This window comes from Phacochoerus africanus, chromosome 7, assembly GCF_016906955.1.
Source record: "Phacochoerus africanus isolate WHEZ1 chromosome 7, ROS_Pafr_v1, whole genome shotgun sequence".
NCBI classification, from domain to species: Eukaryota; Metazoa; Chordata; class Mammalia; order Artiodactyla; family Suidae; genus Phacochoerus; species Phacochoerus africanus.
In genome coordinates this window covers 46,914,233-46,938,326 of record NC_062550.1, presented here as the reverse complement: position 1 = coordinate 46,938,326, position 24,094 = coordinate 46,914,233, and the positions used below count along the sequence as shown (strand labels likewise).

The 24,094-nt window shown below is 37.3% G+C and overlaps 1 protein-coding gene across 16 annotated transcripts in view; it reads right to left on the bottom strand.

Moving 5' to 3' along the window:
* Positions 1 to 1,197: 1,197 nt before the first annotated feature.
* The window catches only part of CAPRIN2 (caprin family member 2), a 43,879-nt gene continuing 20,982 nt past the window's right edge, over positions 1,198 to 24,094 (bottom strand). For 4 of the 16 annotated variants that reach the window (XM_047787283.1, XM_047787282.1, XM_047787297.1 and 1 more), the window contains 13 exons: positions 23,777 to 23,944; positions 22,523 to 22,566; positions 20,946 to 21,623; positions 17,591 to 17,713; positions 16,364 to 16,445; positions 15,236 to 15,291; positions 12,570 to 12,674; positions 11,278 to 11,424; positions 8,203 to 8,371; positions 6,645 to 6,827; positions 5,827 to 5,927; positions 3,235 to 3,298; positions 1,198 to 2,121 (listed from right to left, as the gene is read on the bottom strand). In XM_047787283.1, coding sequence (XP_047643239.1) covers positions 1,553 to 2,121; positions 3,235 to 3,298; positions 5,827 to 5,927; positions 6,645 to 6,827; positions 8,203 to 8,371; positions 11,278 to 11,424; positions 12,570 to 12,674; positions 15,236 to 15,291; positions 16,364 to 16,445; positions 17,591 to 17,713; positions 20,946 to 21,623; positions 22,523 to 22,566; positions 23,777 to 23,944 — 2,489 coding nt within the window. In that variant the 3' untranslated portion in view covers positions 1,198 to 1,552. Of the gene's footprint in view, positions 2,198 to 3,234; positions 3,299 to 5,826; positions 5,928 to 6,644; positions 6,828 to 8,202; positions 8,372 to 11,277; positions 11,425 to 12,569; positions 12,675 to 15,235; positions 15,292 to 16,363; positions 16,446 to 17,590; positions 17,714 to 20,945; positions 21,624 to 22,522; positions 22,567 to 23,776; positions 23,945 to 24,094 lie in introns of all 16 variants that reach the window. The other 12 variants (XM_047787292.1, XM_047787290.1, XM_047787291.1 and 9 more) reach the window with 12 other exon arrangements.

Sequence of the window (24,094 nt, the reverse complement as noted above, 5' to 3'; positions counted from 1 at the left end):
TCAGCATGTGACTTGTTTGCAGGGTAAGAATGCCCTTTGCCCAACCCTTAATAAATTCTAGAATACCACAATCAAAATGTTTATTTTAAAAAACTCTTCTTTACAGTGAGAAGTGTATGGAGTTCTTGTTAGTGAGAAACATACAAACTTAAACTGAGATGTGTGAGGATGTATGTCTAGAAAGGATACTTAACTCTGGCAATGTCTGCTACCATGCATATAAGAATACACACACACACACACACACAGAACCCTAAAGTTTTCAGAATGAGAAAAACACAATTACAGCATCTAATGTTTATTACATGCTCGTGTGCCAGGCACTGTGTAAGGTCTTCTAGATGAATTCTTAGTTGAACCTCACTATTGCCCTATAAGGCTGATCTACCATGCCCATTTTATATTTTGGGAAATGGTCTTTTAAAAAATCAGTATAGGGAGTTCCTGGAGTGGTTCAGCAGAGACTAATCTGACTAGCATCCATGAGGATGCAGGTTCGACCCCTAGCCTTGCTCAGTGGGTTAAGGACCCAGCATTGCTGTGAGCTGTGGTGTAGGTCACAGACACAGCTCACAGCTCAGGTCCCGCGTTGCTGTGGCTGTGGTGTAGGCCAGCAGATATGGCTCTGATTCGACCCCTAGCCTGGGAACCTCCATATGCCATGGGTGTGGCCATAAAAAGACCAAAAAAGGAAAAAAAACAACAATATAAAAACTTGCCCAAGATCAGTTACTAAGAGGCAAAATCAGCTCTCAAACATAGCACTGCCTGACCCCAGACTTACGCTTTTTAATGACTAAACATTTTGTCTGCTCAAATTAAGAATCCACCACTATGCGCCTGAGTGATGGTGGACTAGTCGTATTACCTGTGTATCCCCTATTGTACCTTGTATTATCACATAGTAGGTACTTGAAGAAAGCTAACTGAAGGATAGCACATCCTACTGCAAAACAGCTTCAGGGAGAATGTGCGATTTGGCCAGTGGAAAACAGATAAAAATTTTTGATGAACGATTTATATAGTAACAGAGAAAAATAACTCTAAAAGGAGCAGTTATATATAAATAAGGCTTATTTTAAAATAATAGTATGAACCCATGAATAAATTCCCATTCAATAGTTATCAGTGATGAACACTAAAAATTAAACATTTTGCCTCTTAACTAAATGTTTGATCAAATAAAAACACTGAAGGTGCATGTAACTTTTTTATTGAGGCACAACAAGGCATTATAACTCGCCTAAACTTGAGGCAGTTAGTTTAGTAAGCTGAACGTTAATACAGTTAAGGATTAAGTGCAAACAATATACATTCACAGCTTGACTAGCGAGGCTACATCACAATTTATAAAGTGCCAGATTAGTGCTAATTGTCATTCAGCTTGATATTTTTCACCATGGGGAGGAAAACAAAAAAGTAAGGACCTCCTCCTTCCTCTAGGAATGAAAACATTTTCCTAAACCATCAATCACAAGGGCAAGGACTACCTTTCTTTTATTCCCACTAATTTGAACACCATCTCCTTTCATTGTCAATTCTGTACTGACTTTCAATCTTGGTAAAGAAGATAGCCTGAAAACGTAGAATATTTCCAACTACTTCCATAAATTGCTCCCCTGTGCAAACGTAACCATATCTGGTCTCCCTGGAAGAGCTGAAGAATTGCATGATTGCTAGCAGTTTCATGGTCTGGAGCACCATCATTGGCATAGGCAGATACCAAGACCTCTTCATTCTTCATGAGGTTGACATACAGTGGCACATTCACTGCCAGCTTTAGCATGTGAAAAATGAAAACATATGTGCCATTCACCGGGCAATTAAATCTACCAAGCTGAAGATCAAAAGTTTCTCCCAAGTTGTTCAGAAGAAGATCAAACACAATAGGTTGGTCTAAAGTTCCAGGGGCAAGATTAGAGGTTCTGGCTGCTGAGAAGGCAACTCGCATCTGCTGAGGCAGGGGATACACGTGTACTGGCAGTATGGTGGCTGCTGGGTTTGTCACTGGCACATCCACAGGGGTCATGCTACGCGAGTCTCCTTGTCCAGAGTCACCACTGTTAAACGTTTCGTTGTCTCTTTCTGGGCTGCTCACCTGAGAAGAATCACTCCACCCTGCTGTTTTATTAGCAACAGTGAGTTTCTCATAATGAAGCAGTTAGCTTTGAACACAATATTTAACATTAGTCGGCTACTGAAACAGATAAAAATACATTTTATAGTAAATTTGTTTAAAAAGCAATAAAGTAGAAATACAGGTTATTTTTCTAGATTTCTCTGGCAATAGGCTTTTTCACTACTATTCTAAAGCCGGAAAGGATCTAGATGATTTTGTCCAATGGCCTCACTTTGAAAATATTAAAAATATGTGGCCCCCAAAGGTTGGATAACTCAACCATAGTTACAGTTAGCAAAGTCTAATACCCAGGTATGCACTCTCTTTTTACTTCTTTATCTTTCTCTCATAATTCTCACTGAGTTCTTAACTCCTCACAGTGACAAATTCACTCCAAGTATCTAATGTCAAAGGACTCAAGAAAACTGAGATTACATAAACAACTCAACTTTTGGAACTACTAGCCACTAGACATTCGAACGTATTTTGTTATGGTACTAAGCCCCATGATAAATGCTTGTTCTTTATTTCTAAGTTAATAGGATAGAAAATTTTAATGTTTTCAGTATTATACAGAAGGCCAGGGTAATGGGATTTCTTAAAAGGAAAAGATTCTCTTTTCTTGTGACAAAGTTAGTCTTCAGTAATTCTTGATTTTCTAAGTTACACTGAATCTTTTAATAGTACCTTCACATTTTAAGAAGAATTAAAAGTATCCTGATTTTGTTCAAGTCATTGTGTCTTAATTGTTCCTTACTGCTATCTATCAGTGTAGTGACACTAGAGTATTTAGGAGGGTTGATTATTCTAAAACCTTCATCCTGAAGCATCACACAAAACTATTACAAGTCAGCATAGTGAATATATAGCAAGGTAACACTATGCTCTGGTGGCAAGCAACTTTAAACACACACACTTAAATTGACATTTGATTTTCACAGCCTTTCTAGTAGTCTATTATTTCCCACAGGTCTTCAGTACTACATTTAAGCAAGCCGAAAACCTCAAAAGATAAATGCTGAAAACAATGCACTTTGGGGAGAACCTGACAAAAGATAAAGAAAGATCTAGTAGTATGTTTTGAGTAAATAAACTCCTCAGTTAATTATTCTTACCTCTAGAATTTGCCCGAGGACCACCAGATGTCCCTCCTCGCTTGTAACACTGCTGGAAGTTATCCTAAAATGAACACATAATATTTACCTTAGTGCCGAAAATGCAAAACAACAATTACCTATTACCCAGGATTACAAATAAATCTGTAAGACTAAGTACTGCTCTGAGCACCTGATCTGGCCTCCTCCAACAACCAAAGGGACACCAAGAAAAACAAATAAACCAAGGGCCACAATAGCAATACTGCTTCATCCACGAATTAACCCGACAGATTAGATATGTTAATATCTGCAAAAGCAATGAAGCACTTAGAGAACACTATGTAAAAGATATAATGCTAGGTAATGAGGGAAATTCATAAATACGGCCTGGTCATCTATTCCTCATCTCAGTGTAAGAGGAGATAATGAAGCAAAAGTACAGACCATTTCAATCTAGATGGATCTAGATGATTTTGTCCAATGGCCTCACTTTTAAAATATTAAAAATGTGTGGCCAATCTTGCTCTATTTATCAACCAAAATATGAAGACCAATTACAAACTATGCTAGTGTTTTGTTTTGTTTGACGGGGAAATTGGTAAGAACTATAATGTATGAACATGTTACTGCTTGGAATCTTTTAAGGGAAAATGTTCAAGAGGCAATATTTCAAACAGACTCCCAAGCATAGTGAAAGTCAGCCTCCACCAAAGTCACAAAAAGAATAATTAGTGATGCAATAAGATTAACACATGTAATAAAAAATTTAAACAGGATAAAAAAGTATACAATAAAAATAATCATGAAGCTTCCTATCCTAAACCCCCTAGTCCTCTTCCCAACACTACTACTATCATTAACATCCTATGTTTCCATCCTATTTAAAGCAACACACAAAAACACTAGAATACTGACTGGTATTAAGAACAGATCACTCTGTTACTGAAGTCGGTATTAATCAACGTATTCCCTTCACACAGGGTACCTCATGATCAAATAATAACAGCTAATATTTGCATCCTTGATATAAGCTTGGCATTGCGTGCTAAGCTTTTATGTACAGCACTTCATCTAATCCTCAGGATCTCTCAGAGAGTAATCCTCAACACTTCAGAGTAAGATAAGTAACTCAAACAAATGAGTCTTCATCTAACAGATAAGGAACTAGAGCTCAGAAAGTGTAACATGTCCAAGGCCACACAACAAGGGAAATGGTGAGATCAGGGGTCAAATCCATATCATTTAGGTGACTCAGTGTGTTCTCCAAGGTGTGTTCTTCAATACTGCCTCTGTACAGACATCTATCTTCCCTCACGTACCTCTAAGCTCTTCAAGTACAGGTCCTGTACACATTACCAGCAGTACTCAGTAAAATACCATACACATACTGAAAGGATTGTAAAACTTCAAAACAGAAAATGCTGACGTGGTATAAATTCATATCCATCTATGACCAGTGACAGGGAGTTCCCAAAGTTTGTTAAAGTGGAATGCCTAGCATCCTCTTATCAGTCTTTTATCATATATAGTAAAGAAAATCTGCTGAGCTATTCAAATCAAGAATTACAGGCCAGGAGTTCCCGTCGTGGCACAGTGGTTAACGAATCCGACTAGGAACCATGAGGTGGCGGGTTCGATCCCTGCCCTTGCTCAGTGGGTTAACGATCCGGCATTGCCGTGAGCTGTGGTGTAGGTTGCAGACGCGGCTCGGATCCCGCGTTGCTGTGGCTCTGGCGTAGGCCGGTGGCTACAGCTCCGATTCAACCCCTAGCCTGGGAACCTCCATATGCCGCGGGAGCGGCCCAAGAAATAGCAACAACAACAACAAGACAAAAAGACAAAAAAAAAAAAAGAATTACAGGCCAAACAGAAACAGACTCAGTGACAGAGAACAGACTTGTGGTTGCCAAGGAGGACAGGGAAGGGAGTGGAATGGACCAGGAGATGGGGGTTGGTAGATGTAAACTATTACATTTAGAATGAATAAGCAATGAGGTTCTACTGTACAGCACAGAGAACTATATCCAGTCTCTTGGGATAGAACATGATGGAAGATAGTATGAGAAAGAATGTATATACATGACTGGATCACTGTACTCTATAGCAAAAATAAGCACAACACTGTAAATCAACTGTACTTTAATAAAAAACACATTAAAAATTTTAAAGAATAAACAAAAAATTAAGCTTATAAAAAAGGACTCTCTGATCTCTTATATCTAGAAAAGTTAAACCGAGGGCAACATAGTAAAGACCATGGGCTCTGGAGTTAAGAAACTTGCAATCTAACCTTAGTTCTAACATTTACTTGCTGAGGGACCTTAGACAAGTTACTGGTTTCTGAACCCCTGTTTCTCTTATAGGGTGGAAAAATAAATGAGTTAATTCAAACTTAATAAAATCCTTAAGACCTGCTCCATGTAACAGGCATTGGTCATTAATCCTACTTGAGTTAGGAGAAAAGCTTCCAACGCAAACTCTCCATAGCACTTACAAGTAGTTCTAAAACTAAGAGTGCCTTTACAAAACAAATTATGACTCTGCTATAGTTTAATCTCCAGCGTAACATCAACAACTGTACTCTGATTCGCTTATGACAATTATTCTTACCCTTTGGGAATAAGGTGTTCCGGGATACTCTCTAGCTTGGAACTGTAGCTGGCTATAATTTCCATTGGAAATTGAAGGAGGTCCTCTATAAGTATCAAAACCTAATAAATAAACAACTTACATAAAATTATGGGCAAAATTGTACTAAATTTTTAAATTTGTCTATTCTATACCACCTTAAACGTTAAACAGATCTTAACAATGCCATCATTGGATTTATGCCTTCTTTAAGCAAACTCTATAATATTATTTCCACAATAAAACACATTTATAAAATATCACAGACTTCAAATAAGCCAACTGTAGAAATTTACTACTGCTGGGATGCAGGTGGGATTGGGATGGTGGTTAAGGCCTCAGTCTAAATTACCTTTACTAATACCAAGCAGTGACCAGAACACTTGGAACCATATCTAACTTAAGAGAATATCACTATTATAGGCTCAAAGTTTATGTTTTTATCTGTGGTATACTCTGATAAACAACTAGAAAATGAGCATTGTCTAACTATGACATGTTTTGAGCCAGTCAAGTCAATTAACAAAAGAAAGACATTATTCAAATATGAAAACCAAAATTCATCCCTGGAAAAAACAAAATGCTCAACCTTTCACTTCAGTTGTAGGATCAATCTGTTTTTCATACAAAAAGTTCCTCTGCTATAAACAACAGATATATTAGAAATACTGTATTTCACAGAAATAGGGAATTCTCTACTACATTATAAATGACATCCATAAAAAGGAACAAGGTATAAAGTAAAAATAGTTTATACAGACAAAATAATTCAGTATAATTAAATTTTATTCAGAGCATACCTTTATAACCACCAGGGGACCGATACGAATTGGTTAGTAATCTCCCACCACGAGTACATCCTCTAACAGATCCCCGGCTATTGACAAATGGTTGAGAGGGTCTGGGAAATACATTCGTCTGTGCTGGGTAAAAGGCAAGGCTACCATTGCTTACTTGAATAGTTCCATCAGGATAACTTGCTGCTTAAGGAAACAGTTTTAGAGTCCAAAAGTTAAATGGTAATAAAAATTTAATACTCTTTACACTTCAAAGTCAGTGTATATCAAAACTTTTAATACAACTTTCTCCCTTTTAGAAAAAAAAAGCAGGTGCTACATATGCACATTTATATATATATGGAGAGATCTCTCTCCATATATATATAAAATAATAAATTATTCAAACTTTTTTAAAAGGGAAGAAAACTCTGACACATTCTACAATACAACATGGATGAACCTCGAAGACTTTCTGCTGAATGGAATAGGTCAGTTACACAAGGACCAAGACTGTATGATTCCTTATACAAGGTAAATATCTAGAATAGTCAGATTCATAGAGAGAGTTTGGAGGGAAAGGGGAAGAGGAAGTTAGTGTTAAAGGGGGAAGATGAAAACTCCCTAGAGATGGATGGTGGGCATGGCTGCAAAACAACCTGGATAAACTTAATGCCATAAAACCTGTACACTTTAATGGTTAAAATGGTGAATTTTATATTGTGCACATTTTACCACAATTAAAGGGAAAAAAAGGTTCAATAATCCAATCAAGGAGTAAAAGAAAACGAATTTTTATTAATATTCTAAATTAATTAAAAAGGCATATGGCAAAAATATCCTTTAATGTAAATCATCTGCCCTATGTTTTCATAGTACAGGTGAGAGAACAGAATTAGGTCATTTGTGGCTAGGTCGAGGGATTTACACTAACCGCCTCTTGTGATTAACCAAGTACCCAAAATGTTCAAATAATCGCTCAGGCTTAAGTTTTAGAAAACCCTAAAGGAGTCTGAAATACCAACACTAAAAATCTACAAGGGCTTCTTAAATTGGGAAATATCTACAAAGTTGCCTATTCTTTAATGTACATTTTAGAACAGTATAAACTATCAAAAGGTTCTCCCATCTCTAAGCAAACAGTAGAATAAGCATACTAAATTATATCTTCACATTAATCAATGCTTTATTATAAGAGGGGAAAAAAAGAAAAAAGGCCAGACTGCCATCTGTCTGTGTTGACAGAGTGTTAATAGAACGGTTTCAAAACCTTCATAAAAGCCGCTGGATAATGCCCATGTACTTCTACCACTGTCGATGGTAATCAAGGCAATTGGATTTAAAAATAAGAGCCCACTTTGAGGTCAAATCAACCATCTAAGTTCTGCCTCTACAAAAGTTTAAAGGTAATAGGTGAACTTAACTAAAGAGAGGAAAAGGCAATAACTGTTTCTCACACTTGAATGTGTGAAGAAATAATGTTCATTAATCAGGAAATAACTTCTCAAGTGTCCCTATAGATCTGCTTTCCATTTAATTAGCTTTCATCTAAGTCTTTAAAATATCATACAAAAGATCTTACCAGTCTCTTGAGAAAGGACAGTTTGTTCTACGTGTATAGCTGGCAGTTGGCACTGGGGTGGTGTTTGTGTACTTGCTGTAGTAAAACTTTGATTGTAGCCAGATGAATAAGGGGATTCTTTTATTTCTTGTTCTTTCCGTGGAGGCAAAGGTGCATTAACATTAAATACCTTAAAAGAGAGGGTACACTAAGTCATTTGTGAAGTTTCATACAAAAAATTAAGGGTGATATTCAGCAAAACTCTACAACATTCAAAAACTTCAATTTGATGGGCAAAGGATTTGAAAGACATTTCTCCAAAAAAGATAAATGGCCAATAGGTACATGAAAAGATGCCCAATATCATTAGTCATTAGAGAAATATATACTAAAACTACAATGAGATACCGCTTCATACCCATTAGGATGGCCATGATTTAAAAAAAAAAAAAAAAAAAGACGGAAAAGCTAAGGGTTGCTGAGGTGTGAAACTGCAACCCTTGTGCACTGCTCACAGGAATGGAAAATGATGCAGCCACTGTAGAAAATCATACGGTAGCTTTTCAAAAAGCTAAATGTAGAACTGCCATATGATCCAGCAATTCCACTTCTAGGCATATACCCAAAGAACTGAAAGCAGAGACTCAAATAGATATTTGTATACCAATGTTCACAGCATAATTCGTAATAGACAAAAGGTAGAAGCAACCCAAGTGTCCATCAGCAGATGTATGGATAAACAGAATGTGGTATATACATACAATGGAATGTTTTTTGTTTACCATAAAGAAGAGAGAAATTTTGATCCATGTCACAACATGGAAAACATCATGCTAACTGAAATAAACCAGATACAAAAGGATAAATACTGTGATTCCACTTATATGAGGTACCTAAGAAAAGATAAATTCATAGAGACAAGGGAGTTCCCATTATGGCTCAGCAATAACAAATCCAACTAGTACCCATGAGGAAGCTGGTTCAATCCCTGGCCTCACTGTGGGGCATTGCCACAAGCTGTGGGGTAGGTCACAGATGTGGCTCAGATCTGGTGTTGTAGCGTAGGCCAGCAGCTGCAGCTCCGATTCAACCCCTAGCCATATGCCACAGGTACAGTCCTAATACACAGAACAAAAACAAACAAACATAGAGGTTTCTAGAGCTTAGGGAAACGAAGGGACAAGGAGCCATTGTTTAATGGGTACAGTTTCTGTTTGAGATGATGAAAAAGTTCTGAAAATAGATAGTGGTGATAGCTGTACAACACTATGGATGTACTTTACCATTGTATTATACATTTAAAAATGGTTAAAACAGGTAACCAGTGAGGTTCTAGTGTACAGAACAGGGAACTATATCCAATATCTTGGAGGTAGAACATGATGGAAGATAGTATGAGAAAAAGAATGTGTATATATATATAAATAAAACTGGGTCACTATGCCATACTCCAGAAATTGACGCAATACTGTAAAATAACTATATTCTAATAAAATTTTTAAAAATAGTAAAAACAGTACACTTCGTTATATTTTACCACAGTTAAAAAAATCTATGATTTATGACAGAAATTAAACCAAGTACAAAAATTAACTCTCCTGCTATTATCATAATAATGCTTACTGAGAATGAAAACCACATAGGGAAAGAGGGTACTTTTTCAGAAACTGAAGATGAATGAAAAAAATCTGCCATTTATTGACGTTTTACCATGTGGCAGGCAATGATCTGTCCACACTCTGGTCATTGTCTATAATACAGCACTTCTATTACTCTCTAGCCCCCTTATTCTGCTCTATTTTCCCTTACAACACACAGCATCTGATATTATATAAATTCATATATACACACAAATACATATATATATATACACACACACATATATATATACACATATATACACATGAGTATTTTTCTCTCTAGCCCTCCCACCTCCACAATAAAGTGTAAGCTTCTTAAGCACAAAGATCTGTCTATTCTCCATTGTTACAACCCCTAAGAACAGCACTGGCTTCATGTTTGCTGAATAAATGAGTGAAGGAGCAAATGAGAACCAATTTAAACTGGATAGAATGCAGATAGAGAAGACCAACTAGTATGAGCAAAAAAGACATTGTGACAAGAATGTACAAGGCAAGCCCAGGAGACCAGTCTGCGAAGTTATACCAGAGTCTCTACTTTTTTGAGTGTCAGGCAAAGAATTTTCAACTTCCTTCTGTAATGGACCACTAGTTGCTTTTAATTAGGAATAAGAAAAAGTCAGTAAAGCCAATGTGGCAATTCTGTGTAGGATGGACTGACAGGAGATAAAGGGAAAGCAAGGACACTAAACTTTTCTAGGTGGCCAAGCAGGAAGTAATAAGATTAGAGAATTCTGGTGTCTAAATTCTCCAGCCCATTGCTCTGCATCGTGCCTGCTTTCCATTGCCCTCCACTGGCTCCAGCCAACCACCATCACCCAAAATTACCTGGAGTGGGACATTAAACACCATCAGAAAGGGTACTTACTGGCCAAGAGTTTTTGCTTTTTTCCTAAAGAACAGTTTTATACTATTCTGGGTTTATAGAAGAAACATACAAACCTCGTTGTAATATTACCTTAAGTTTTAAACTACAATGTGTAAAGGAATATGTAATTCAAAATACTTGACCAATTCTCCAAAATCTAGCATGACATCAAGATGAAATCAAATGAAAGGTTTAACAGTGACAGAACATACAAGTAAGTGTCCTCTATTACAGGTTATTGATGCCATGGAACATCACTACTATGATATCAGTAATGGCTAGTATTATTAAGCTATTTATAGAAAAGTATGTTCCTCACCACACTTCCTTTGCTTAATATGGGTCCTCAGCTTTGTCTACTACTAATTTTCAGAGAAGAAAATGTTCTGATAAAATAGCCATTCGAAATGATTAAGGCTTTGAATTTAATACTCTTCCATCACAAACACTGGACAAATGCAAATTCTACCAGCCCAAATAAGAGTAATACAAAGGCATCTTTTTTCACATAGTACCCAATATTAAGAAAAACAATGCCTTTTTAACAGGAATAATGAATTGCAATCATCATTCATGTTTCATACTCACTGTCTGCATGGCTTGAAAAGGTGCTGTGTTAATGGTTACTGAACTACTACTTGCTGGAGGTGACTGGAAGCCCTGTTCAGAGCCCTTTGACATGGGCGGATTTGGAGAAGCTAGTGAAGACGGCTGCTTGCTTGAGGGAACTGCTGCCTAGGGAGGAGAAATGCAGTATCAGTCAATTACCTGCCATACAACAAGCAGTTAACTTACACTAAACCCCAGACTGGCATAAGTCAGCAAGTTCTACAGAATGACATCTGGACAAAGGAATGCAAAAGAATAGCTTTTGCTTACAATTTCAACTCTCAGTTGCTGAGGATGCACACTAGCATTTGCTTTGCACAGCTTGCTGACTAAGTGTGAGTCTTACTATTAATCGGTCTAACAGAGGAGGGGCTAAACTTTTTATGAGTAACTAGTCCTTTTCAAACCCTATAATGGTAATTTCCAGTTTGGAATCTAATATTACTCCAAATTTATAGAGAATCAGGCTTAAGAAAACCCTTGAGTTAGTTGCTTAGTCAGTGTTAATTTGTCTCTAATTTTTTTTCTTTTTGGCCATGCCAATGGCATGTGGAAGTTCCCAGGCCAGGAACTGAATGTGCACCACAGCAGCAACAACGCTGGATCCTTAATCCACTGAGCCACGAAGGAACTCCAATTTGTCTCTATTTTAAAGTCTTACTAGTAGATACCTAAGTTAGACATCTAAAAAAAGAAAGCCAAACCTGGAGTTCCCGTTGTGGCTCAGTGGTTAATGAATCCGACTAGGAACCATGAGGTTGTGAGTTCGATCTCTGCCCTTACTCAGTGGGTTAAGGATAAGGCACTGCTGTGAGCTTTGGTGTAGGTTGCAGACGCAGCTTGGATCTGGCGTTGCTGTGACTGTGGTGTAGGCCGGCAGCTGTAGCTCTGATTCAACCCCTAGCCTGGGAACCTCTATATGCCCCGAGTGCAGCCCTAAAAAGCAAAAAAAAAAAAAAAAAAATTCAGTGAGAAACTCAAACTAAGCATACTCCTACCTAGAAATATTCATCTTTTTGCCATTAACAGTTTGGACATATTTATTGTATCGGATAAGGCAATAATACGCTATTAAGTCTATTTATATGGCAAGGTCACAATGTTAAAGTTACCTGTTGGGTTCCAGGACTACAACATCTATAGAAAGCAAACATTAGTTAGGTATAAATGTTAAATCATTAAACTGATCATGCCTGTAACTCATACAATAAGCTGGTTCTGCTATTCTTTTTAAGACAGAAAAGAAATTAAGACAATTGGTCTCATATTACCTCAGGAGTCTCTGAGGTCATAAACTCTGTTTCAGATCCTGAAGAAGCCTGATCGGTAGTAACCAAGCAAGCATTTGAGCTACAAGTTACTGGAGAAGCAGCAGCCTAGACACAAGAAGATATAAAATGTTGTAAAAGGCACGCTTGGCTCACTTGATAGTTCTTGAACCCTGGGCTCCCTCACACGTTACTCTTGTTGAGCACTCACTACTGCCAAATGCTATGCTAAACACTTTAACGTGTGTATATTAACTCCTAACCATAGCCCTGTGCAGGGGGTAAAACAATTCCTATCTTATTCATAATCAGGCAGAAGCAAAGAAAGGTAAGTAATTTGCCCAAGATCACACTAAAATTCAGTGGTAGAGTTGAGACTCAAATGTAAGCAGCCAGCTACATTGCCTTTCTAGGCCTGGTCACCAAAGCTACACATCAAATCCCATTCTCATTTACCAAGATTCTTGGCCCTGGAAACCTGGGGCCAGACCGCCCATCAGGCACTCAATAGCAGTTCACTGGGAGATGTGCCCAGGGTACATTAACACTCGAGGCATGGGTCTGCCAGGGATCATGGTAACTATGCTTTTACTCTAAGTGCTCTTAGTGTCTTAAAGAAGCAGGTAGAAATAGATATAACAGAAAGGATAAGCTCTACATAAATCACCGTGGCATGAAAATTCTAACAAAAAAAACTAAAGCTAATAATATGTATAAAACAAAAACTGGGAAAAAGCACAGTAGGAACTAAGGCTGTGACAACTATAACCAACAAAAAACAAAGAGAGAAGCTAGAGGGAATGCTATGGTAACAGAGATCTATAAAATTCTACCAATCACAAGCTCTGAAATGTCAGTGAATCCACCCCTTTTATCTAAAAGCTTCAATGCAGTTCTCAGAAGCCTTAGCAATAAAACAGGTGAAGTGGAATCTAATTAATGGCAACCAAATATCAGAACAGTTATGTTTCAGTGACCTTCTAAAACAGTTCATCAGGATATGCCACTTCTTGGGAAGGAGATGGGGACCAAGTTTTAAAAAGGTCTTATGAAAAAAAAAAATTGAAATCCTTTAGAACATTTTATACACCTAAATACACAGGTATAATTTCGGCCTGACAAAAATATTAGAGCCATTATAAAACCAGAGTGTTTCTAAAACTAGGCCTTTCTTCTAGCCCTCTCATTAAAACAATGAGACGACTGCTCAAAATAAGTGCGACTGGCTGTTATGGGGCTATAACTAACTCCATTATCACAAAAAAGATTCACAGGTGCTAAGTTAAAGCAACTTAGGCCACTTAAGCTTTAAAGGACCTTTGTATTTTAGTTAAAAGGTTATCTCAACAAAAAAGATAAACATTCTTTACATTAGTATTTATTTAGAAGCTATGGCAGTTCCTGCTTCCAAATATATTGCCCTTTTTCAGGCAGACTGCCCAGCAGGAGTTAGTTTTAGGTGCTGGTGAATAAACATGATGTTGGAGGTCAGTGGTTCCTAAAAATGGATGTGCCGATCTACCCAGGGAGCAGATTAAAAATACAGATGACTAAACAACATGCCTAGAAATTCTGATCCTACAGATCTACACAAGCATCCCTCAGCACCCACAGAGGATTGGTTCCAGGAGGCACTACAGATACCAAAACTCACAGACACTCAGGTCCCATGGTGCGCCCTCCATACCTGTGGTTCCACAACTTCAGTTCAAACCAACCTCAGATATGTGGTACTGTGTGTATTTAGAAAAAAAATAATAATAATAATAAATCTGCATATACGTGGACCCAAGCAGTTCAAACCCATCTCATTCAAGGGTCAATGGTTTATACTTTTATTTAAGTGACAAAATAATTCTGATGCAGCCATCCTACAAGCCTGCCCCTGAGATCTACTAAACTAGACTAATAGTTTATCAAAAATTTTTAACTTGTGAATTGAAAGCTTCATATAGAACCTAATAGCTAGAACAGATAAAATGAAATTCTTTAGTTAAAGCAGTGAGTGGGGTGAGGGATCTTGCTCAATAAATACGTTTTGAAAACTGAACTACATCTTATCAAACTAAATATAAACCACTGTAAACAAACGGTATTTACTCAGAAGGTTTTGGAAGGGAAAGCAGTAACTGTGGAACCACCTGGTCAAAATATTTAACATAGTGTCAAGCAGCTACCATCTAGAAAATTGCCATAAGGTTTTCAGAAAGATCCTGAGGAAGAAAAAAATTTTAAGGTAATGACCAGAAAACACCTTGAACTTACTATTGATGAAAATGAAATGTGGCATTTAAAGATCCCAATGATTTGCCCCCTTTATTTTTCTAAGTGTGTTCTGTGAAAATTAGCTCATCAGGATATTAGCTGTTATATGTGGGACTGGCTAACCAAGAGTTAAAACAAAATTAGTTTCTCTCTTTGGACCCTTTACTATGCCAATATACTAAGTGATTTAGGTTCCCAAATTACCTCTGAATTCTTCAGGCTGGCTCTTTCCTTACTAAAATCAGCCTCCTCATACTTAATCTAAAAAACTAGATACTCATAGAACATTTTCAATAATTGAGTTAGGTATGTTAGAATGCATGAATCTGAATATTCTTGCCAAAGCCAAGTTTCTTCCCTGAATAGCAACAAGAGTAAATGAGAGATTAGTCTGGAGAAGTTACCTGTAACGGCTCTTGAAGAAAATCACTTTGATTGGATAGATTTTGTTCTGTAGATGCTGCAAAGAGTGAAATCAACAACAGTAAATTACTGGGGAGGAGAAAAGTTTACGTATATCAACTGGGTGGAAGCTAAAGCTTATGCTTTATAAAACAAAGCAGTATCTGGAAGGACTATGTGTCAAGTCCTTTCTATTAAAGCTCTAAAAAGAGTCAGAGAGGACTACAGAATAGGGCACTAGTTCCAACTCTGATACATAATGATGCTTTAAGGTTAAATGGGTAAAAGCAGCATTTCAAGGCTTCCAAGAGAAAAGAACTTTGACTTTAAAAAATAATGGTAATTGTAACATAGAAGATAAAAATCTGAACTATCATGAGTAGTAATTAGCTGATACACTTTAAGTTACAAGTTTCAAAATAAGTCCTAGCAGGAGTCATCTGTCTCTTCCGTTTTTTTCTTTTTGATTATTTAAAATAATATACTTTTCAATTACTTAGTTCCAGTTTAGCTTCTCGTTAATGTCTATCACTTCTGTTAATTACTCTCACTTCTTTCTCCTTACCTTGCCCAGAAAGTATTGCACCAGTCTTCTGGTTGGTGCATACTGGTCACTACAGCTGGACTATGGCTTTGATTATGCTATTCCTCCCCAGAGATAAAACAGTATAGAATAAAAAGCCTAAAGTTTGAAGCATCAGATCCAGATTCATATCTGGGTTCCATCATTAGTTATTGTGGTAATCAGTACAATAAATACCACTGATGTAACTTTACTCATAGTTAGAATTCAAAAGCCTCCACTCTAGATTTATAGAGTCAAATGCGGGTCAGGCAAGTTCTAGTCAGAATTCACTCAAAGAACATAAGAAATAGCAAAAACAGCTATTGTGTACTTCTATTCACCCATCTGGAGATTTTCTCTAAAATGCAAACAGGTCAGTTAAGCACAGTAACATCCTATTGGTAATTCACTCATATATAACTCTAATAACAGATGGACACATTTAGAATAAATTAATACCTAGATATAGTTTACCCTTAAGACAATCTGCAGCAAAATCATTTGTAAAAGAAATAATTGTTAGACCTAGAGCTGTTTGTTCCAAGTCTTAAGAATGATGACATACCTACTGGGCTACCTGGAGTAGCTGAAGGCGGCTGTGATGATGGAATTGCACTTGAAGGTTTGTCAAAATCCAGAATAGATTCCTAAAGACAAGATTTTAAATAATGAGTAGAAACAAAGCTTATTGTCTGCTGGTAAAGCTATTACCATTAAATTTTTTATGATGTTGTCCACTGCTTATCAGCTCTAGGAATCTAGCTACTAACTATCTCAAGATGTTAATAACTTATCTTCGTAGGAGAAGAAATTAAGAGTTAAAAATGAAATCGAAAGTCAAACCTGAAGACTGTGCCAAGTATCAAAACTATAAATTAATTCAAAGGCAAAGTTAGGAAATGAAAATTCCTAACTTGAGGTCTTAAACATCAATTCTAATGAGACTGAACTCTCATTTTTATTATACCCAACCATTGAGAGGGTCTAATTATTTTATCTCAGCCACTAAACTAACTCATGCTCCTAGACAGTTTCATGACAAGAAGCCATTCTCTTCCCACATCTGTGTATCCTCATTCTCCCAGAAACATTTCCAACATTCTGAGTGTTTAACTTACATACATAGACTGATCATTTTAGATCTTTTATTTATCATCAAATAATCTTATGAAGTAAGCAGTTTCTTCACTTTACAAATAAGTAGAAAGCTGGAGGCTAAATAACTTGCCACAGATTATACAAGTCTCAAACCTTTTCACTGTACAAAAACCTCTTATTTGCCTACTTCATCCCTCAGGAATATCATACTATTCTGAAATTCTGTAAGAGTCTACATAACAGAATTTAGCATTTAACTATTAACACAAGTTTACAATTATATGGAATTGGGATATAAATTCCTTGAAGGCAATGAATATCATAATCATCTACACACAATGGCACCTACCAGAATGACAAACATAGCATAGATTCCCATAATCTAAGTGGAAATTATGGATGAGCTACAGCAGTAATGTCATTTGAACACTTTAAGCTTCTTACATGTTTAATTCATTTTATTACTCACAACAAACAGGACTGGGAACAATTACCCTCATTTTTCAAAAAAAAAAGAAATGGAGGCAAAGAGTTCAGTAACTTGCCTAAACTCTCAGAGTTAGGAGGTAGCAGGGTCAAGATTCTACTCATTCTGGACACCAGAATCTATGCTCTTAACAACAACTTCATTATAATGCTTCATATCAGAAGCTAGTATCATATCACTTAAGATCCATTTAAGAACGACTCATACTTGCATAAAGTTACAAGTTCCTTGAATCTGGGTCATCAGATCCTGCAGTTTTTCTTTCCTCAATACTGGATCCTTTGGAAGGGTAGAGGAAGAACCTACAGGCTGATGCATAGGCTTAGGCACCTACAAGATAAATCCATAATGTGTAAGAGTGAAATCCAAATTCAATAGCCTAATTCAGGAAACTCAGCTTATTAATACATCTTAATGAAATCAAAACACATAGCATTGTTCATTTAGAGATTTATCTTAGGTAAAGAATCTCCACATAAATGCATTTCTAAGTAATTAAATGTTAAACACATTTCCCTTTTCAGAACATTAATGGGAAATCTTTCTAAATACCTTTTTAAAGGGAAGGCTCAGAACAACAGAACTTTTTTGATGGCAAGTTCTCTCATTATGGACAGCAGTTACCCTGCATCCTCTATAAGATGCTACTGACTATAACACATCAATGATTTTCCCCCCCGGGGAAAGAAACTACTACTACCACATTGAATATCCATCCCATTTTTAGGACATATTTGATTTCAGAAACATTAAGATGTAAAAATGTATATACATACATCCTAAAACTGAGGCAATTCACTATTGTATTTTCTTTTTTTGTCTTTTCTAGGGGTGCAGCATATGGAGGTTCCCAGGCTAGGGGTCGAATTGCCGCTGTAGCTGCTGGCCTATGCCAGAGCCACAGCAATGTGGGATCTGAGTCGTGTTCTGCAACCTACACCACAGCTCATGGCAACACCAATCCTTAACCCACTGAGCGGGACCAGGGATCGAACCCGCAACCTAATGGTTCCTAGTCGGATTCGTTAACCACTGAGCCATGACGGGAACTCCTATGTTTTGTCATAAAGTAAGTATACTTTGTAGGGGTGGCGGGGGGTGGGCTATAGATGTTTAGAAGGTGGTTAGCCCTCATGCTAAATTTCTTAACACTGTTGCATAGCCTGAAATAGACCTAATGTTTATAATTATTTCTTATAGATATCAGCAAGCCTGTCCCTACCAGAGCCTCTTCTCCACCTTCAAATTCACTGGGAAGTCACACAGCTAAGCTTGTCAATGGTGTCATAAAATAACAGTAAATAGACCCTACAGGAACATATCAAAGGCTCTTTTGGGAGAAAAGTACAAACTTCAGTGATTTCTTTCATGTTATCTAGTCTTTTGGCTTTGAACTCTATTTTGCCCTTGACTGTACTTAGGCATGCATGCTCCAGGCAGCTGAGACTGCAATACAAATACTGTACTATATAGAGAAAGATTGCAATATAGACAAATATTGCACTATATAGAGAAACTTGCTCTCAGTCACTGAAAGACCCAGCAATTTCAATAAAATGATGTCTCTGCCATGAAACAAATTAAAGGAGTTTTGGCCTGTCCAACTAAATACTCTTGATTTTTTCTTTTTTTTTTTTTGGTCGTTATCATTTTTATTCCACACTCACTGCATACAGAATTTCCTAAACCAGGGATCGAACACGCACCACAGCAGTGACCAAAACCACTGCAGTGACAAAGCCAGATCCTTAACCCACTGTGCCACAAGGGAACTCTGTAAACACCCTTATTTTAAATACTATTCAGCAAATTGCATGGTATCATCACTCTGGTGTGGTAAAGACTTGGCATTGCTATACCAAGTGGAATTTTTAATTGCATTTTTTAAACAGCTTTATTGCAGTGTTAAACTGGGTTTTTAAAAATAAATTTCTTAAAACAGTCATATTACAATTACTGTCATGTGATATCTGGCCAATGAAATAAGGCTACCAGTCAGAAAATTAGTACCTTAGTACGCTACCAATCAGTGTCAGAAAGAAGCTAGGAGTTCCCGTCGTGGCGCAGTGGTTAACCAATCCGACTAGGAACCATGAGGTTGCGGGTTCGGTCCCTGCCCTTGCTCAGTGGGTTAACGATCCGGCGTTGCCGTGAGCTGTGGTGTAGGTTGCAGACTCGGCTAGGATCCTGCGTTGCTGTGGCTCTGGCGTAGGCCGGTGGCTACAGCTCCGATTCAACCCCTAGCCTGGGAACCTCCATATGCCGCGGGAGCAGCCCAAGAAATAGCAACAACAACAACAACAAAAAAAGACAAAAAAAAAGAAAGAAAGAAGCTAAAATTACATTACCACTTAAAGAAAAGAGGAAGAAAGGAGAATTAAAGGGGACGAATAACTAAAATTCTCTCCCCATAGGGTAAAATTGAGGTGGGGTAATTTATTTATAAAATGCAATACTTCGAATTTCCTAAGCAAAATGTTTTTCAGACTGTTAGAGAACCAGAGACTTATGGGAAAGCCTCTGGCTGAAATGGCATGGAAGTCCAGGGCACATTACTAGATGGAGATGAGAACACTGAAAGGGTAGCAAGTTCACATTTCTTAGCAAACAAGGTGGCAACACGTCTTCAACAAGTTTGCATTGAAACACTTGTAAATAACTCACACTTTAGTAAAAGACAACACTAGCTAGGATTCTATCCAAGGATTATTCATTATAAGCTTTCAGGTAAGAAGATAATATTTTTTCTTAAAACAGAATAAGGGTTATTTTTCGTTAAACAGAATAAGGCCTTATATTTGAACTAAATCTCCTGCTCCAAACCTAATTACAGACTATTTAACACCTGTACTTTTCATCTCCAGAAAATTCTTATTTTGGAACAGAAATAGAGAATTAATTCAGATCCTTCCCCAACTACTGCTCCTTCAAAAACAAAACATGAAAGATTCCTGTTTCTTCTCTTCACCTTCTTCAAACAGGACAGGTTAATCTGAGTGAATGCAAATAAGTGAAAGAGAAGGAAGAGAATACAGAAAAATGTAACTTCTGTCAGGAAAAGGTCTCCCATGTTGTGACATGCACTTACATTTCTCACTTGTTCACATGATGGTATTCTCTGAACTGTCCACTTTTTTTTTTTTTGGCCATACCTGCAGCATGCAAAAGTCCCTGGGCCAGGGATCAAACATGCATCACAGCTGTAACCAGAACCACAGCAGTGACAACACCATATCTTTAACACACTAAGCCACCAGAGAATTCCTGAACTATCCACCCATTCTTCTGATGTCACACCACGTCATTAAAATTTGAGCATTGAAACAGTATTTTCTAACTGAAAATTTCCTCTCGGATTAGGTACAAAAGACAGACTAAGTCTGTTTCCAGTTTTCTAAGGAAAACAAATTACACATTAAAGAGTTAAGTGAAATGCTTTAATATATTAATTTAACATAAGTTTTACTGATTTTTCTCCTAAAGAGAACTTTTAAATTACCATTATCACAAATCTTTATTTATGTCTATACTGACAGGAACAGACTAATACAAATCAACTCACATCTTTGGGTTCTGTATTGAACTTCCTGGGCAGGAGCTGGTCATTTGGTATGAGGCTTGCTGCAGCTACCCCCCAGGACTTTGGAGAAATCTGTGATTGTGGTGTTAAAGGGTGTTTTTGACTCTCAACACTGTTTTCCCAGGATTTTGGTGTCTCTGGCTGTCTTGAATCCTGTTCTTCACACATGGGAGTGGTCCATGACTTGGTAATGTCCTGTTCACTCTGCAGGGAAGGTGTCCAAGACTTTGGAGTTTGCTTCTTTGGATCCTGCTCTTTCTGCAGCTGAACTGGCCAAGGTTTTGGTGTCTCCTGCTTCTTCGGTTCCTCTTGAATATATCCTACTTTGGACTTAGGAGTTTCTTGCTTCCACTGGCTAGGAGTTGGCTTGGTTTTGGAGATGTCCTGCTTCTTCTGCTCCTCCTGCAGAGTGGACCTGAGTTTTGGAATCTCTTGTTTCCTCTGTTCTAAGGAAACTGCAGGCTTTGATACCTCCTGGTGCTTAACAGAAGACTCCCAGGACTTGAAGGATTCCTGTTTCTTCTCCTGACCATCTGGTTCAGTAAGCATATCCCAACATTTGGGGAGATTTGGTTTTCTAGCATAATCTGTTTCCCAAGATTGCTCTTCACCTTGTTTGCTTGAATAATCTACTTCTGTCATGTAGCGTCTGTTAAGAAACTAGACCAGAGAAAAAACTGTGCTCAAGTCACAAAGTCTGTAAAAGACCTTGAGGGTAATACTGAACTCTACTAACACTCCTCTGTCCACTGGTCTGAGCCACTGGCTAACAGGAAACTTCTATCCTTATTCTACTTGAAGACTATCCTGTTTTGTCAATTCTTTCCCCTTGATTAACGGAAATACAAACTTTGATACTTCAAAAGCACCAATCTATATTTGACTCACCTAAGACTAGTAAGCAGTGCACATGGTGGTACCACATTGGCTTGATTGGGGCTCTTTTATCAGGGTTATTCTGCCTCTGCCAGCCTTAGGACCACTCCACCCACCTGATTCCTCTGTTAAGGCAGAGGATAGTTCAACTACACAAAATTATACCCTTTAACCTGAAGTTTTATGTTTCCTGAATTACCAGCCTTTCCTTATTTCCATTATATAGCAATCATATTGTGATTTTGCTTCTTTTCATTCTTTTCTGCTTCCATGAATTCCAATGTTGTTTCAGAAAGAGAACAAACACCCTCATCTATTTCCAATGTGAATAAATTCAAGACAGAGCAAAATCCCACCCATCTTTAAATTCCAATATAGAGGCCAAAACCAACAACAACATCTAACAAGCAATTATTGTGTGCTAGGCCAAATTGTAAGTAATTTAGAATTTAAGTTAACTCCTTTAATCCTCACAATAACCATATGAGACAGGCATTATTATTACACCCATTTTAATGTAGGAAGATAACAGACACAGCTGGGCTAGATATCTTGCCCAAGGTTATTGAGCTAATAAGCCGCAGAGTCAGGATTCTAGCTCCAGAGCCTCAGGTCCTAGGCACAAAATGATATAAAAGTCTCAAAAACCAAAACTGACTGAAAGCTATCTTTCAGTACCTTACCTCTTGTGGTTGTATCTCTGGCTGTGCAAGTTCCAAAAGAGACTCTGAGAAGATAAAAGGAATATTAAATAAATAAGTAAACTAAAGTTTTTAGACTGATTACACTATAATTCATTCTAGCAACAAATTTCAGAGGAGCAATAGAAAAATAGTACAATTAAGTATATCCATGGCAGAAGTAATTCTCACTGTTGGGTGTTGGTCAAAACCATGTGGTCTGAAGCTAGAAGCTCTCCTTATATAAGACATTTTTCTAAAGTCAAGTTGCAGTAAAAACTGTTTTCTGATTGAAAATAAGACTATCGGAGTCCCTTTATGCCTCTGCAGCTTAAGAACCCGACATAGCATCCATGAGGACGCGAGTTCAATCCCTAGCCTCGCCTAGTGGGTTAAGGATCAGGCATTGCTCACAAGCTGCAGCCTAGGTCACAGATGTGGCTCAGATCATGTGTGGCTGTGGCTGTGGTGTAGGCCAGCAGCTGTGGCTCCAATTTGACCCCTGGTCTGGGAACTTCCGTACACCACAGGAAGAAATACTTGAAAAGAAATACTTGTAACTTGCTAGTGGTTACCAGAATGCTGCCTAAATTACCTCCTTAGAAGTGATACTTTTTAAATAAATCCAGCCTTAACAATAAATAGCAAAAGTGCCATTTACTCAAAATATTTCTTCCCAAGAAAAGTGGAATTTTGAAAAATATGGAGTTCCCTTGTGGCAAGGGTTAAGGATCCAGTGTGGTCACTGTTGTTGTTCAGTGACACTGTGGCTCAGTTTGATCATTAGCCAGGGAACTTCAGCATGCTAAGGGTGAGGCAAAAAAGAAAAAATTATACATATGTACATCCTTTTACTGATTTTAGCAATTTTTTTTCCAAATGTTAACCTCAGGTTATTTACATTCTTGTTCTGCTATAGTATGGGACTCTATTATAACTTATGTTTCAAACAATTTTAAATGGAATTATCCTAATAGTTTAACAGAGACTCATTCAAATTCTACAAATGCCTCATTTTAACAGTATACTCTTTTGTAACAAAGTGTAACCTAATTTTTTATTAAGGTTCACTCTGCAAATCACAGCAGTAAACCCTTGAGATGTTTCCTAAACCTAGGCTTACCCAGGGGCAAGTAAAGATTTCCATGCATGTAGAAAATAAAATTAAACTAAAGCAGTCATTTTACAATAATCTGACTCATTTTTAAGTGTTAAAAAATGAAACCACTATAAAGAAATTCAGAGATGACAACAAACCTGACTCTTTGACAGATTCAGTCTTCAATGATTGTTTTTTCTTTTCTGATTTTATTAGCATTTCTTCCTCCAATGATACCTCTTTTTCCTTAGCAGTTTTTGGAACTGGGATACTTTCAAAATAGCCTGAGTTCAGCAATTTAGACAGTAGATCTTTCATGTGTTTGTCTAAGAAAGAGTGATTAAGACTTAGTTATCACATAACCTAATAGTTTTTGGAAAATTATTTGGAAAAGAAATCCTAATATAATTTTATCCTACATGTAGTACATCCTTATAATATTTTACATTGGGGGTATTCAAAGAACTGGTTATACC